Source organism: Cebidichthys violaceus, unplaced genomic scaffold, assembly GCF_023349555.1.
Source record: "Cebidichthys violaceus isolate CVI_PGR_0920_01 unplaced genomic scaffold, fCebVio1.0.p SCAF_20, whole genome shotgun sequence".
Lineage (NCBI taxonomy): Eukaryota > Metazoa > Chordata > Actinopteri > Perciformes > Stichaeidae > Cebidichthys > Cebidichthys violaceus.
This window is the reverse complement of record NW_027176373.1, coordinates 11,531,422-11,548,489: the sequence shown is the minus strand read 5'-3', so window position 1 is coordinate 11,548,489 and position 17,068 is coordinate 11,531,422. Positions and strand designations below refer to the sequence as shown.

General features: G+C 39.7%; 1 protein-coding gene across 4 annotated transcripts; it reads right to left on the bottom strand.

The window, feature by feature from the left end:
* Positions 1-1,361: 1,361 nt before the first annotated feature.
* Positions 1,362-13,915, bottom strand: aifm1 (apoptosis inducing factor mitochondrion associated 1). Of its 4 annotated transcripts, none has more exons than XM_068716387.1 (24): positions 13,659-13,915; positions 12,183-12,313; positions 11,972-12,092; positions 11,779-11,802; positions 11,293-11,400; positions 9,791-9,862; positions 9,529-9,588; positions 9,353-9,424; positions 8,526-8,597; positions 8,360-8,431; positions 8,190-8,267; positions 7,603-7,721; positions 7,365-7,495; positions 6,740-6,830; positions 6,464-6,548; positions 6,309-6,385; positions 5,700-5,808; positions 5,483-5,590; positions 5,273-5,361; positions 5,051-5,191; positions 4,501-4,643; positions 2,207-2,331; positions 1,916-2,106; positions 1,362-1,826 (listed from the first exon to the last, which is right to left on the bottom strand). In XM_068716387.1, exons 1-24 carry the CDS (start codon positions 13,744-13,746, stop codon positions 1,755-1,757), a joined length of 2,379 nt encoding a protein of 792 aa, XP_068572488.1. In that variant the 5' UTR covers positions 13,747-13,915; the 3' UTR covers positions 1,362-1,754. The 4 variants fall into 4 exon arrangements, with proteins under 4 accessions (XP_068572488.1, XP_068572489.1, XP_068572490.1 ...); XM_068716388.1 differs by having other exon boundaries at positions 9,791-9,859; XM_068716389.1 differs by lacking the exons at positions 9,353-9,424; positions 9,529-9,588.
* Positions 13,916-17,068: the final 3,153 nt, after the last annotated feature.

Below are 17,068 nucleotides of genomic sequence, written 5' to 3'. Positions count from 1 at the left end.
GTGTGGACGACTTCAAGCTTCATCTCTTTTTTATAGCCATATGCATGTTCAAAGAATTACTGCAAGAATTTAAAGAGACACGACCATTTCCAAAGCAGAGTGGCCCACACTGCTCTTCCTCGTGGCATCAGATTAGCAGTAATATTTACTTTTTGCTGAAAATAAAAATATTCAAATAAATATTAAAAGACAAAAAAATATATATTCTTAAATAAGGCATCATGTTTTTAAATCCATCAAGAATTTCAACCACTCTTTCACTGCCGTTAAAGATTTTTTGTCCCCAAAATTAGAACATTCACAGCAATTTAAATTACACTGATATCTTCCACATTGGTTGCTTACTTTGTTGTACATATTATGGTGATAAATTGTTGCAAAAAAAGCCAGTACTATCAGTATATAATGTCCAATAGAGTAAATGTGTTTACTGATCTACGAGAGAGATCTGATCATTTAAATCAAAACTGAATTGCCTAAAATTATGAGCATCCTACAAGTCGGGTGAAACAAAAGACTGTTGCATTCAAGAGGGAGACAGGATGAGGGCATGAATCTCCCATTAATTCAAGTGAAACAAGTTTGTGTCAGTGTCAGTACAGATCCAGAGGTTATTTATCTTTAGCAGAGCTGTCCCAACGATTCTGGTCTAATTATTTCATCTTCAAATCGCCAAGCAAATTCAAATATAAAATGTGGAAGCTCATGTTTATTCCTCCACACAGAGGGGGAGGCAGTTCAGCCATTTACCCATGCAAAATTTATGTCAAAGAAAGCGATGGGACGTTATGGCTGCACGTGTTCTGCCTCACTCGAAAGGCCATTCCACACTTCGCTCTGGAGCCCACAGTGTCAAATAGGATAAGAAATGTGTGATAATACAGAACATGAATGCAATCCTAATAACAAGAAGCCCACAGCAGAAAAAAAAAAAAAGCCCCATTGTTTCTGCATGCTTGAACATTTTTACCTCCGGACAGGATTAAGTAGGCCAAGCTTCATTTTAATGTTGTTCTTGTTGGAGTGCGCATTGACTCTGCTTAATTAGATCGTACTTGTACACACTGTAAAATGTACTTGTCAGATGTCCTTTATAGAAGCCTGGCTGTGCCCACTGCTTTTAGCTGAGGTTAGACCTGTAACATTCCTAGTGTAAAAAAAAAGGTCCAACGACTGTAGGTCGCATGTATGACCGAAGAAAATCTGTCAAGCAGTGCACAGTGACTAAAACGCTTCAGGACAGATGAGCTCAACCACACAGACTTTAACAACCATCACAGCTCAGAATGCAGGTCAAGATCTATGTCGTCATCATCAGTGATAATATCTAGGAGCAAAATGAAAAATAATTGGATCACTCCCACTTTAAAAATAGCCTTTATTGCAGCTTCTCTCACGACAAGCTGCTCTGATCACACAGAGGAAAACAATAATCCATGCTCAGCATTTTTTTAAGCCTGGTGTGGAAAAGCAGAAGGACGATCGCATCTTGACCACGATTTTCAAAAACATAAGCAAAACGGTTGGTGGAAAATTAGACAATTTTTCCTAGATAGACAAAAAAAAAAGAAGAAACTAATGAAACAGGTGCAGCAGATACAAATTCCAAATATGAAAAATATCTCAGACATCATTCACATGAATCCTCCTGTTTTTTGTGTATGATCAGTCGCGTCTTAAAGACTGTGGCAAAGGCTGCCAAAGTTCAGTCCTCACATGAAGCTCCGCTCTCACAATAAGTGCCGACCACCTTCTTAATCGTCATGGATGTTGAACAGTTTGGCCACTTCATTCAGATCTGCATGTTGCTCTCCATCCTTGATAATCTACAAAAAAACAAACCATTTACAATAACCAAATCTAGATTTTAAATCCTTACTTTGAAACAAACCCTTTTTCTCACAAAGTCACATACCTTCCTCGCGATGGGCATCCTGTTGAACACGTTCCACAGGATGATGCCCACCACCACTTTGTCTCTCAGGTAGAAGATGACTCCTTTTCCGTACTCGTCTTTCTGCTGCACCACAGCCGGAGCCGGCGTTGAAGAGGCCACTGGGCTAGTAGCAGTGTCCTCTGTTTCACTTTCTGACCGGATCCCAGTTCCTGCAATACGTTTAACATGTATGACTAAATCTGAGCCTTGGTCCTCAAATTCGCTGTTTATTTTTTGCTTTATAGGATTAAAAAAAATTGTCATAAGTACCTGACTTCTCCGTCGCAGCTTTGGGTGTATCCTTGGCTGTGGCTTTGGCAAACACTCCTACTGTTGGTAGGCTGCTGTCAACAATCCCAATAGCCTCGTAGCCTACATCAGGACCCAGGTCACTCCTGTGAGAAACCATGAGTATGAAAAGCATGATGAGGGAATAATTTAAGTAAGAAGCATTCTTTCTCCACTGATTTCCATTTCCTCCGCATTACAATAGGTTCTAGTGCAAAATGTAATTAAAGAATAACTTATAAAACATACTTAATTTCAAATAAAAAAATTCCCCCACATCTTAATGATATCGTTAATTGGATTTAAGCCGATATTAAGCTCTATAAACAGATATCTGCATATGAATACAGGATCTGTAGGCAACGGGACTAGATTTTGGTATCTGAAGCGGTCTGGTTTCCGCTTGTGGTCCGATTAAACACTCCATGTTGAGAGCAAAAGAGGCGGAACGCATTGGCCAAAATACAATCTCGAAAACCCATCGCCTGATTTACTTTTTATTATTTATTTATCTGCATTCAAAATTCTGTTGAAAGTAGTTTGCTGAAGTTTGTCCTCCAATGTGAAGTGCAGCAACTTCTACGTCTTAAAACTTTATTGTTTTTTTTATCGTGTTTGTGCACCTCACACAGCTCCTATTCTCTCACACACACACACACACACACACACACACACACACACACACACACACACACACACACACACACACACACACACACACACACACACACACACACACACACACACACACACGTTGTGAAATCCAGTGACAACCCCCCACCACCCCCTGATGAGTGTCAAGCTGAAGTAATGTCACAGTGGAATGACCTTAAACTACATGCTGTGGTAATTCTGCCCAGAGCTCGTACACTGTGTGGCGTCACTTACAAACATCCAAATCAGGGTTTTTTTGGGAACCTGTTGGCACTTTTTCAGTGACAGCAGCAGCTGCTAGCAGCACTTAAAACTATTAAAGTAAAAGTACATTTATAGTGAGTTTTACCATTTCAAATGTTTGAAATGTGTTTGACTCGAACAAGACTTGTTTTGAAATCTCACGTTGCATCAACATCATGTCAAGATGGTTAAGGGTAGTTAGTTAATGACGAGTCAGCAGGCAGTCAATATCAGTATAAAACAGCCAATAACGGGTCCTTGAGCATGCGGCCATAACTGGACACCCAAAACATCATGCTGCTTGCTGCTGCAGAATGCAAGATTGGTCGTGGAAAAACACAGAGGTGCAAACTCATTTATGGATGCACGCACGAATACATGCACACAAGCAAGCAAATTGCATAATTATCCTGGCGGAGCTAATTATAGAAACTTTATTTCTCTATAGTGTCCTTTCGATGATGTTGTCAGACAACAATTATAAAAATCTGAGACAGTCGGTGCCAAAAACAAGGACTTTTAGTGGACCTAAATTGACGGTGCGCAATTGCCCAATATATTGCCAGTGATCGGCTGCAGCATTTTTGCTCAATACTGGACCAATTAAAAAAAATGTTGTTGCATGGAACATGGAAACAAAAAAATAGGGTCCAGGTTGAAAAATACAGAAGCTACCCCTTAAATATAGAACAAATGGACGACCTCAAAACGAACTAAGTGCCCAGTGCTGCTGAATTATGATATAGCAACATATCATCTGACAACATCTGCTGGGGACTAAGTCACAATAGTTTGTCTACTGTGTTTGTTTGTTTTTGGACTGCAATGAAGCCATGTTGACAGCAGTGTGCCGTATTTCACCAGCTGTTAAAAACAAGCAGACATGGCATTCATCTGTGTGATGCGGGCCGCATGCCACACGCTAGTTCAAGTTTTTGGCAAGGCCCTGAATATCTGGTTGAGTGATGTTTTGGAAAGAGTTATTAAATGTATGACTTGAAAAATGCAGCCCTCTGCTGGAAACTCCTGCCCTAATGTCCTCTAAAGGCAGTTTAAATATTTTAGAACTTAATGGTATTCAAGACTTCAACGCAATCATGCATGTACATCTGAATTCTAAAAGGATTAAATCTGAGTCATTTTGCAGAATTGTACATGCTGCCCCAGTGCCCACTTATTTAAATGTAGTCGATGAATGTGGACCGGTGCAATCAACAAATCTGACTGTCCCTCGCTTTCGCAAATATTTTCCTTCATTTCCACTTCAAGCTGGTTCAGTGGCTTGCAGCTCTCATTTGCCAAACGGTTTATATTTGTGATGCATGAAAACCTCGAATAAGCATCACAAGCAGGAAACAGGAAGTACCCCCAATACCCACCAGAACATGGACTGATGCCAGTAGGGTTTGTTGGCTCCCGTCATGTTCTCTCCCGCTAGTCTTCCACTCACAACGGCGTGATCGTGGTGCTCCACTCGTCTGCGGCCCAGTCGGATGTCATAGAAACACGCAGCATCTCCTGCCTGAATCCAGACAGAAGGGGTCGAGGATATGTGGGATGGATTAAAATGACTAACCATACTACGCTATATGACAATTGCATTACATGTCTACAGAAGTGCATTGCTTCTAGAACAGGACCCGAGTTTACCTCAAGGGGGCACTAGAATAAAAGATATGATATGACTTATTGGAATAACAAGGGTGAGTCATATCACCGAGAACCATCGACTCAATGGAAGTTAACTTACTTGTGGCACGTGTCTCAGCTTCTCAAAGGACATATGATACATTTAAATTTGGCGCAGTTAAATTAAGAATATATGCACTATAATTTCCAAAGCCAGTAAAATCAGTCACTGTTTCAGCAAGGCATGAACCTGTTGACTGTTGTTATAACATTTCCACTAGCTTATGAACATTAACTTACCACCCAAATATTGGATCTGGCTTGCAGCTCTGCATTGACTCGAAAGCCACCAAAGTCAGAGTCCACCTCAAGACCTGCTGACTTAGCAAGGTCAACATTGGGCTCCAGGCCAACAGCTGCGACAATGTGGTCCGTTTTCACCTACGAGGTGAAGCACAAGATAAATCAATAACTAATTACTTATTTCCTGAATTACACTTGAGAAAAGAAATGTGGACCTACCAATCGGCCATCCTTCAGTTGGATTTCTAATTTATCGTCTTTGCAGACCACAGATTTCACCAACGCTTCTGAGATAACTTTCACACCCTCTGGAAGACAAAATGAAGAATATTTAATAAACAAAGAAATGAGGAGATAAAAAACTCTTTCTAGGGATGTTCAAGTAGATATGAAAGTTAAGACGTGTTAGAGAACAACAAGCTGATTAACCTCTCTTGACTTTTTCTGTTGTCCAGTTGCTCAGATACTCAGGCAACACTTTTCCCATGTTGCCCTTCTCAGGGAACATCTGTATCACCTCCAGGTCACACTCAGTTGCTGAAAAAAGGAGAAAGAAGCTGAGCAAAAAAACAACAGGGCAATAAATTTATTCTGTTAAACTATTATTATCTATTCATAATTTTCTCATCTGGTCCAGTAGTCTTACATCTCCTGCCGAGAGCACAGGCCAGCTCGCTGCCCAGGAAGCCGCCCCCAATGATTGTGATGGACTTGACGTTTCTGGAGACCTTATCCAAGGATTTGAAATCCTCGACCTGTGGAGGGGAACAACATTTAAATCAAATTGACTCTTTTTTTTTTTTAGGTAGTGATATGTCACACATTAAAATGGCCCCACGAGTGTGGTAACTTGTCTGTGCAACAATGAAGAAATTATAATGAATGAATGGAACAGTGGACCAACAAAAGTAAACGTTGCACACATTTAAGCCATTGGAGTTACTGAGCAAAGTTTCTTAATTTCGTGATGTTTTTATGATATTAGCATAAAGCTAAACTTTGCATTGTTTGAGACAAAGCTTTGTAATTCTGATCTATTCCAGAGAGAGATGAACATTCAGAGAGCTTTTTTGTTTGTTTCACACCTCCAAACAACTTTTTCAGAGTAAAAAATATTGTCATCTAAATATCTCCATAATGTCACACCTTCACTCTTACAGCCAAAATGTGTAACTTTTTTTTAGGGCTTTGTACTATCAGCCAGAAATTCCAAAATATAAAGAAGGCTATCGACCCCTTGTGGCTAAACACTGACCTTGCGGAACAACGTTGTCTTCTGCATCACCTCCTCTCCGGCTCTTTCAATGACCTGCAGATTTCTTGGCGCACCACCTGAAAGCAAACGGTTCAAATCAGCTTCCACACAGTTTAAACCACACACGGTAATGCATGCATCTGAAAGAGGCTTACCTGTAGCAATCAAACACTTGTCATATGAAATCTCAGTATCATCGTCCAGCTTTATTTTGTTTCCTCTCACATCCATGTGAACCACCTAAAACAAATTAAATCACGTACTGTTGTCAAATATCTCAATACAGTCAAAAAGTACATTTACATCAGCCAATGAAATTCCTCACTTCTGGTATATGAATACTATTAATACTACTATCATTTACAGTACATAATCATGACATCAGCACATTGTGGTGTCTGACTGTTAAAGGAAAACAAATCTTAACCAACCTTTCTGCCGGTGAGAACTGCCACTCCACCATTTTCTGCACCATCCAATTCTTCTGCATTTATGTAGAATGATGGTGGCTGGAAGTAGATACTGACAAATAGACACAAAAGTATTCAAATCTTTGTTTTTCAACATTTTTCTTACAAAAAACCCCACTATTGTTTGCCTACAATTAGGCAGAAACCAGACAAAAGTAGTCGTATCGATTTAAGCTGGCGTTATGACAATACCAAGTTGAAAAAACACTTTGTCCAACAGCTCTTTCCTGTGGAATATATAGCATTTGCAGCACAGGAAATTGTGCAAGTTTTGTTTGACACCAACAGTGGTTTGTTGTGAATACTAAAAACAGGAACTCAGTAAACAGAGTTACGTGATGATGGTTAACATGAACAGTAAGGTCCACCTGAATAGAAACAAGTGCGACCAACAGAACCTATCATTTTGTAACGAAGCAAATAAAGCAAAAAGATGTCAGATGAGAACAGTCTAACTCAATGTAATACCCACTTATCCTAGCAGAGACACAACTGTTGAGACACATTGTAAGAAAGGCACAGAGAGACAGAAAGAATTAAATAGAGTTGAATAAACCAAAAGCACAGTACATGAAGCTAAACACACCTCCTTTCCTTTCCATTCCACTGTTTGAAGCGCAGCGTTTCCGTCACACTGGGATCATCAGAGAACCACAGTTCCTTAGAAAGAGGCGGTCTCATGTATGGAGGGACTGGCTCATCAGTCACAATCAACACCTGGTAGCAACAATTCAAGAAAGACAGATGCAGTACATGAGGACAACACACGAATGTAACAGAGAAAGTCAAGGTAGAGCAAGATGAATGATGCACTGAATGCTGACCCTGGCGCCGGGGTCTCTGGCTCGAATGGACCGGGCCGCAGCGAAAGAGGCGGTACCTCCACCGATAAGGAGGTAGGTTGTGTGTGAGGGGAGCTTGAGAGAGGCAGGTGTAGAGTCTCCTGGAGTTTTTATGAGAGCGACAGCAAGCCAGAGAGAGAGAGAGAGAGAGAGAGAGAGAGAGAGAGAGAGAGAGAGAGAGAGAGAGAGAGAGAGAGAGAGAGAGAGAGAGAGAGAGAGAGAGAGAGAGCAAGCAAAAGCAGGAGAAAGAGACAAAGTCAGTGCATAATCTTGGATGCTCATCAGTACCCATGACATACACAAATACACCTGAAGGGAGGAAATGGAGAAAGAAATGACATTTTTCATGCGAGTGAGATTAACCATTATCATTACACGAACCTAAACAATGTGAAAAAAGACATAAAAAGGCAAGGGGGAAAGCTGTAATGAGGAAAGAAATGTTAAAATCATTAATAGGGGAAAAAAAGGAGGAGAAAAGGTGTTTTAAATTAACATTAACAAAATGGGAAAAAGTATCGGTGTGTGCCCGCCTCCCCTCTCCAGCCGAGGTTGGACTCTGGTCTTACCACTCTCTGCCACAACTTCCGGTTGAGGCTCGGTTGGCTCTGCTGCGGGGCTTTCTGCTGCTGCTGCTGCTGGTGGTTCTGTTAGTACAACCGGAGCATTGACCAGTTATGACACATTAAACCCTCGGATGTGGTAAATGTACATCGCCATGCACAAACTGAGTGCTTACCACTCTCCGCAACAGGTGCAGGGGCCGGCTCTGTAAGCTCAGCTAGGGACGGCTCAGAGGGGGCTGGTGGTTCTGGTAGTATCGTGGTAAAAGTTACAAAATAACCTTGGAGGTGCACTACAGTTGAATGAGTAAATTATTTTGATCCTTTCTTCTCAAATCTTACCCTCCTCAACTACAGGTGCAGCAGATGGTTCTGCTGCCTCCTCTGGGGAAGCTTCTACCACTGGCTCATCTGCTGTTGAGGGAATCCATAGTACGGGTTAAGATTAAACTCTTTTAGAGATTATTTAAGGGGAAGATAATCAGGATCCATGCATTTCCTCGGCTTTACCCTGGGAACATTCTGCAGAGCATGCAAACTAAACACAAGAACACGTGGATGTTCGAAAGTACCAGAGACCTTTCTGTTAACTCTGCTGTGAAGACTTGTGTTTTAGACACAGCATGAAAGAAGTTTGTAGATAAGAAAAAAAATCCACTTCGAAGGGCAGCTGCCAGTTATGAACAATAACTCACAATAACTAATGTCACATTAAAAAGTAAAACTTTTAAGTACTATCTCAGGATAAGGTTTCACAAAGTATGACACATTCACAAAAAATATCAGACAGGAAGGCTTCCATTTTATATCACTAATATAACAAAAGCACACCAGGAGCCAAGATATTTCTGGAAAATACTGACCAACAACTGTGTCCCACAAAATAAGAAATATTAACAGTGCAGAATGGAGGAGAGTATATGAGTGTCAAAGGTTGTGCAGAAACAGAAAGACATTTTTTTCATTCCAGTGAGATTAACCGTTATCATTATCTGAACCCAAACAATGTGAAAAAGACATGAACAGGTAGGAAGAAAAGCTGTTATGGAAAAACATGCTAAAAATATAAAAAGGAGAAAAGGTGTTTTAAATTAACATTAACAAAATGGGAAAAAGTATCGGTGTGTGCCCGCCTCCCCTCTCCAGCCGAGGTTGGACTCTGGTCTTACCACTCTCTGCCACAACTTCCGGTTGAGGCTCGGTTGGCTCTGCTGCGGGGCTTTCTGCTGCTGCTGTAGGTTCTGTTAGTACAACCGGAGCAGCAACAAGTGAGGACAAAATAAACCCGCAGACGTGTTAAATGTACAAGCCTGTCTCCCTGCACAGGTCTGACTGAAGGGCTTACCACTCTCCACAACAGGTGCAGGGGGCTCAGCTGGGGATGGCTCAGAGGGGGCTGGTGGTTCTGGTAGTATAGTGGCAATATTAACTTAATAACCTCTGATGAGCACTACAGATATTATGTGAAAGACTTCTTTAACTGAGCTTTAGGATGTATCTAGGAGACACAGGCTCAGATGGAAAAGCAAAGGCGTGAATGGCACTATAATGTATTTACAATTAAGTGAATTAATTAGATCAGTGTATCCTTTCTTCTCAAATCTTACCCTCCTCAACTACAGGTGCAGCAGATGGTTCTGCTGCCTCCTCTGGGGAAGCTTCTACCACTGGCTCATCTGCTGTTGAGGGAATCCAAACTATGGGTTTAGTTAGAACTCTTCAGGAGATTATTTAAGGGGAAGATAATCAGGATCCATGCATTTCCTCAGCTTTACTCTGGCAACATTCTGCAGAGCATGCAAACTAAACACAAGAACACGTGGAAGCTGCCCAAATTATGTGTAACGTCTGCAGAGTCGTACATACTGTAAACCACCAAGGAGCTGAGCATAGTGTAGTAAACTAACGTTTACTCAAGCTTGTGTTATCACACTGATTTTTACAGTCACCAGGGACCTTTCTGTTTGAAGACTTCCTATGAAACAGACTTTGTGTATCTTAGTTTGGAGGTAAAAAATCAAATTCACTTCAAAGGGCAGCTTCCAGTTATGAACAATAATATCATATTAGTGGAAAATAAACATTTTGAGTGCTATGACAGGACAAAGTTTCACAAATTGAGAGAACATGCAACATCACAAATATTACAAAGCACACCAGGAGCCAAGATATTTGGAAAAAATAGTGACAACTCCAACGACTGTGTCCTGCTACAACAGAAACATTTTGAGTTCAGAGTGGAAGTGAGTGTGTGAGTGTCCACAGTTGTACTTAAACGGGAAAAGGTTAATGTAGGTTAGAGGACACACTGAGTATGACACATGCATCACTAAATACAAGATGGTGAATGAAAAATCTACGCATGCAACAAGAGGAGAAAGTCACAGTTTATGCAGTAAACTCCTCAGCTTCTGGACATAGACAATACAAGTTAAGATTCCAGAGGGCCTCGTGTATAAATCATGCCATCACCATGAAAGTGCATCTTTAACTTATTACATATGTGGGACAGTTGTGAGCAAAAAGTGTAATGAGGCGTGAAAAGACAGGTTTTTGATAACATTTTAAATTTTGTTCAAACCACATGTATGTGCCGTTTGAGACCACAATAAATCATTGAGAATTGCATATTTTATTGCCATTCCTGTAAATTTTGTCATTTTTGTACTCCAAGGGTGTTGAACCCCCCCCCCCCAAAAAAAAAAAACTAATTCCTTCGTGATGGGAAAATTACTGTGGCAAAAAAACTATGCAACTCTTAAAATTCAGCCAAAATATTTGACAGAACTTATTCTTTGGTCTTAAATAGCACATACATAACCTGAAATGTAAACAAAAAACGTTGTCTGATTCGACACAGAATGACACAGGTGTGTTTTGAGGCCTGCTTTTTTTTTTGCACTAACCTGAGTTTACCACTTGGTGTCACCATTTCTGACACCTCCGTTCTCTTTTAAGTATAGTGTGTGTACAAAGTGTGACAGTACACATAATTCCAGGTCAAGTAAGCTTTGAAGTTATTCTTTCCCCATCACTTTTTGGTTCAAAAACACTGTTTATACAGGAGGCACATGTTATGCATGCATGTATAGAAAAGTATGCAGACAACCTGGGGGGGGTTCAGTTGTTTCAATGGGGGCCAGTACTTCAGCATCGGGGGCCGGGGGGCTCGGCTCTTCTGTTGATGGTGCTGCTTGAGATTCTGGCTCAGGGACGGCTGGTTCATCAATCAGAAAGAGAACAGGATTTAAAGCAATCTGCCACTCATTTAAACACAGTTTGTGTTGCAGTCTCAAACTCTGCTGTTTGCATTGCAATGAAGAGGCTGCTACACTGTGAACAGAATAACCTTTAACTATGATTTAAAAACAAAAAGTCAACAGAGTGTCACAGCAAATACTATACAGGCATTTGACCTCATGCAAGAACATTTTCATATTGTTATCTTAACATTCTCTTATGTTGTAGCTTATGCGTAGCTCTTTCATCATTGTGGTGAATATATCCCAGTTAAGTGTTCCTACCTATTAACTTATTAACAGAGATGGAGTTTGATCTATAAATATCTACTCAAAAGGAGAAGGGATTCACTCACCCTCTGTCTCAGTGGCTTCCACAGCTAAAACAAAATACAAAATCACATCAGTGAAACTCTTAATTGATTGAAACTAAAAACACATCGCAGAGGAATACTGTGGCTCTGATAGAAATATCTTTAGACTTGTTTGTGGATTAAAGTTAAAAGTTAAAAGTTGTATTATCTCAAAAATGTGAATAAACCTGCTCACCAGGAGGCTCTAACTGGATGAGTGCAGCTGGTTGTTCTGTGGCTTGTTTACTTGGTCTGGAGGAAATCTCATCAATACGGTCCTGATATCTTTGGCTGTCTCCCTTGATAGTTCGGTAAGCCTGTGAAAACAGACAAGTTTGTGAACTACCTGCAACTACTTACTTCTGATTTTCAATACATGTACTGTATGTTACGATGGACTAACTCACATATACTCCACCAGCGACGCAAGTTGCTCCAACCAGAATAATGTACAGCTGGTTTTCTCTGCCTCCCCCTGCAGGCCCTGTGGACATGTGAGCTGCAGGTACACATGCTGGTATCCTGCCACTGTTTAACCCTGAAAACAATGACAAATAAACATTTGGATTAGTCAAAATTGCATTAATTTCAGTCAAAACTACCTTGATGTCAGTAATCCAGAGGCAGGTCAATCGTAGTTGCAGTACATCTCCATGCCATGCATTATGATACACGCACATGATTAAGACACTGAACTGAGACTTATAGTTGAACATTTCTTATTCTTAGGCTGGAGATCCACTCCAGTCTTTGTTTATGTTGATCAGGCTTAGTTGCAGCTATCTGACTGACAATGCCACTTGATCAAATTATATATTCACTGTTCATAACATCTCCCTTTGCTATATGGCTAGACACCAACAACAATGAGGCCACATGTAACGAGACGCTACATTTCCTTTAAATATAGCATGTGTATGAAGGTGACTGCTACACTGCTAGCAGGGATTGTTAAAGAAGAATCCCCAGTTACACTTTCTAAAAGTTTGGACTGTTTGTGTAAATGCTGCTGGATTTATTTACAGAACATGCCTGCTGACAATGAAAACACGCCTTACTCCAAGATCTTCAATATGAGCATATTATGCTGACTTCAAAGATAATATTACATCTCTACAAGTCAGCATACGCTTGAACTTGACATTCCCCAAAATGAAGTGACTGGCACATTTTGCTGCTATGTCTGCTTGTAAATTGGGTTAATGAAAGAAAGGGCGCACACACAATTGGAGTTGAGCTCTGAGACTTGAATCGTCATTATGATCAACCTCTCTCATGAACTACATTACTGTAATAACTCCCCACCGCTTCCTTTTATCAGTATAGTACATTAAACCAATCAAACGTACACTATGCAGAGGGACACGGTTGCAAATGCTGTACTTTCACTGTTAGGGTCACAAGAGACTGAAAAATCCCTGTGATCCCATATCTATTTCGGCCTATGTAAGCATGGTGAAGTCTGACGGGATACTAGAGACTATGGCGTAACACCATTAAAACCAGCACTGTATCAAAAACATGTGTGCCAGTGACACCAGTTTATTTCTCATTCACTAGCGCTGCTTTCTGGCAATGTTCAGGCGAGAGCTACAGCCAGTGTCGTGCAATACGGTCAGAGCTAACCTGACGTTAGTTATCGAAACGTCATTGACTTCTCTGCATGTTGTCATTTGCTAGTTTGCGCAGTTAACGTTAGCTTTGAAACAGCCATACGAAGGTCACACAATACCTATACTGGGCCATTAAAAGATACCCCGTGCAGTTTAACAAATTGTCGACATGGTGCGATTTTATGCAACAAGCAATGCGTGTTTCAATTGAGGCAAGCTAACAAGAAGACACCAAGTTGCTCTGCCTAGCGTGAGTTACTTAAAACTTACCTGCTCGTCTCACATTCTGCCGGCACACAGTTGAGGAGGATCTAGCCAGTGGTGCAAGCTTTTTCCATACAGTTCTACATTTCAGCATTGTGGCTCGACTCCGCTGTAACGGCTCCCAGTTAACTAGCCGACCTGTCGGACGCGAACACTAGCTAGTTAACGTTAATTAAATCCTACAGCCAGCACACACTGACTAACAGCAGCACCGCGTTACGAGCCAAGGCCACACACAGAAGACAGGTCATACGTTTCAGGGGAGTCATGGGTAATTGTTGAGACTCTTTGAAGGTGTGAGAGTGGTCACCCCTAGAAAACGAAGTAGCACAACGGCATTGGAAGAAAGATGGCGTCGCCGATGATATCAGTGACAGTGTTGACCGTGACATGACACTGTTCTGTTGTTATTTTTGAGTTATGATAGATCATAGCATTTTTTTCTGATCCTATAATCAACAGCTACGTTGTTAACGTGTGTGTTATTTCAGATTCAAACTCTGTATTAAATGCTGTTACATCGAGTCGCAGACGATTTTACATCGTTCTTTCAAGACTCTTTGGTAACGGTCATGATCCCGGTTCTTCTTCTTGACATTTCTGCAATTTACATGCATCCACAATGTACTACTGCTGCCCTCTACAGTACATCTAACATACAGCACGTTTTAACAATAGAGACGGAGAATAAAGAACAGATATGTTTCGGAGAAGATAGAGATAAAACATGAGGTTGTGTAAATACATGATATTTTGATATATATTCATTCATGATAAGAAATAATTTTCATTTTGACAATGAGGATTTATGTTCTTCTAAATCTAAAATGCCAATGATGAGATGTGGTCGATTGGTGGCATGTAAATGTTTTAGTGGCAACAGAAGTTATAAAATGAGTTATCTCTAAAGGGACAAAAGATAATTTTATGGCAAACAAGTCATTGTGTTGCTTAGGTGTTTGTGTGTATTTCATTAGAGTATGTGTCTGATCAAGTGACTGATAATGACGTTAAAGTTAGAACATTTTAAGCGATTAGTCTTTGATGATAATCTAGGATCCAGGATTAACTCACCAGTGTGAGGAAAATGCTAAACGGATCAAGTTAAGTACCATTAAATCATGGAGCCTTTTAAATATTTAATCAATCAAGCATGAAATTAGGCAAAATTACAGATTGCTCGTACTGTTACTGTACTACAACAAAGCAATGTTTAATCAATAAAATAAAGGACTTTATATCTTCAACAAACAGTTTTGGATGATGGTATTGGTAGGAATCAGCCTTTATTAATTTAGCCCAGCACAGAGTACATAAAGGTATCAAAAGTTTTATTTTGAAAGGTACTTTGGTGAAAGTGTCCAGAAAGACAGGAAGCAAGAATTCATTCTCAGGCCACTAAGGGGAGGCAAAAATCAGACTGCAGCAACAACACTTGCTTAGTTAATTTGGTATAAATTGAACGTTCTTCAGTTTGATCTTTCTTTCGTTGAACTGTGTTGATTCATATTGCCTAGCATTCAGTCATCAGTGTAGCTTAATGTTGATTATGAGTCAACTAAATGGACGTATGGATGTGATTACATGGAACATATCTCAATATTTTAGGCCAACTATGTCTCTAATTAACTGCCACCAGTAGTGGGATGTAACTAAGTGGAATACATTTACTCACTGTGCTTCAGTACAAAAGAAAGAATGAATACTTGTGCTTTTGACTTCATTTTGCTGATAAGACTCACACATGTTTGCTTTAGGTTTTTAATACAGGACTTTCAATTGTAGAGGATCCGAATACATATTTTCGGGAGAGTTTGCAAAACTAATGGGTGAGCATACAAACATACTCAGTATCCTCATATCCACCAGTATTGGTAAAAATGAGCCTTCAATTGAGGCCAGTAGGCTACAGAGTACAGAGTCTGCCTTAAATGTATTAAAAGTTCTATTTTGAAGGGCATTTTGGTGGAAAGTGTTTAAAGAGACAGGAAAAAGAAGCAAAGAAGAAGAAAATAAATGAAGAGGCTTAACAATATATATATATATATATATATATATATATATATATGTCACATAAACTTGGCAGTTGACTTTTGATAGCCAATCATAAGAGCTGTTATTACATTCTTGCAGTTGACTTTCCTTTTAAAAAAAAAAATGGAGGAGAGCTCAACAGGACCTCTGTTGTCCAAATTAAGTTACTGCAAGTCAACCTCCTCTTTAGGAAAGGAGTCCTTTGCTTTCTTGTACAGTATGTGATCAAAAATATGTTCACATAATTGGGCTGTTGTTCTTTGTGTGTTCAATGGTAAAGGATTTACAGTTATTCATACTGCTGATCTCTGAATCATTGCACTTACTTCCTGGCAAGTGAATCAGCCGTCATGGTACTCTCGGTTCCTTCAATGAAGCAACAATCATTTAAGTTTGGCAGTTATTACATTTTACAGGCTGCATGGAGTTCCGGTCTTGTTCACACACCACACACTTTGTTTTTACATGTATCAAAGCACTCAATTGCCACCATTAGATGTGTCATAATAAGTTCATAGGCACAGCCCATAGGTCCATTGTATCTTGTACACAGTTCACATTTGTAGATCAGCTAACATCTAGAAAGGGTCTTTGCTATTTAATTTTACCTATAGCCTTGCTGGCGAGAATGAAATCAAAGTATGTTAAACTTGTGCTTAGAGGTGGTGCTTTATTTTTCACTCCATGCTACTCAAATCATTAATGTGTCAGTGAGCATACATTTATTCTAGGGGTATCTGTTGATGTTTACTAGGGTACTGCTAGTGCTTTCATTGCATTAATGTAAATTCTTACTTACGGCAGAATTTCAGAATGAGGTTTTAAAGGGCCCAGAAGAAGCTTAAACAGTGACAAGCAAACTGATAAATAGTCATTTAGATATGGGTGGTGCTAAGGATAATACTTTACAATGCAAAATATACTTTTAGTTGAAATAAAAACATCAACACCATAAATCTCAATAAAAGTGAAAACCTTTTGTGGGTTTTTTTTAAAAAGGAGCTATTATCATTTATTTTTTATTTTCTTCAGTTTTGCTACTGTTCTGTTGCCTCAAACAATGGGAGGATTTGTCTAACTGTCAGACGATCTTTAATTTGTTTATTTATTTATGCCTTTATTTTGTAATTTATTCCTTTATTAATCCCCCCTTATTTGAGGTTATATGAAGGAAGGGATTATTGAATGGAATATTTAACAAATATTGCAGCTCGGATGAAAAAGAAAAACAATACTTCTTGTGAATTAAAAATGAGCAAGTATAAAAAAAATATTCAAATATATAGATAATGAAAAAATGAACCAGTTATTCGGTAGCGTTTTTTTTTTTTTTCTTCATTTCATTCATTAAACAGCTTGTGTCGCGTCCCGGAGAACCGCCT

Bases quoted from the DNA above. Each gene is read 5' to 3' on its own strand.
- aifm1 (XM_068716387.1), bottom strand. From the start codon at position 13,746: ATGCTGAAATGTAGAACTGTATGGAAAAAGCTTGCACCACTGGCTAGA. The intron at 11,401-11,778 runs GTGAGTGAATCC...TTGATGAACCAG, and splicing joins GGAAGCCACTGAGACAGAGG to CCGTCCCTGAGCCAGAATCT. The intron at 7,722-8,189 runs GTAAGACCAGAG...TAAAAACTCCAG, and splicing joins GGAAGTTGTGGCAGAGAGTG to GAGACTCTACACCTGCCTCT.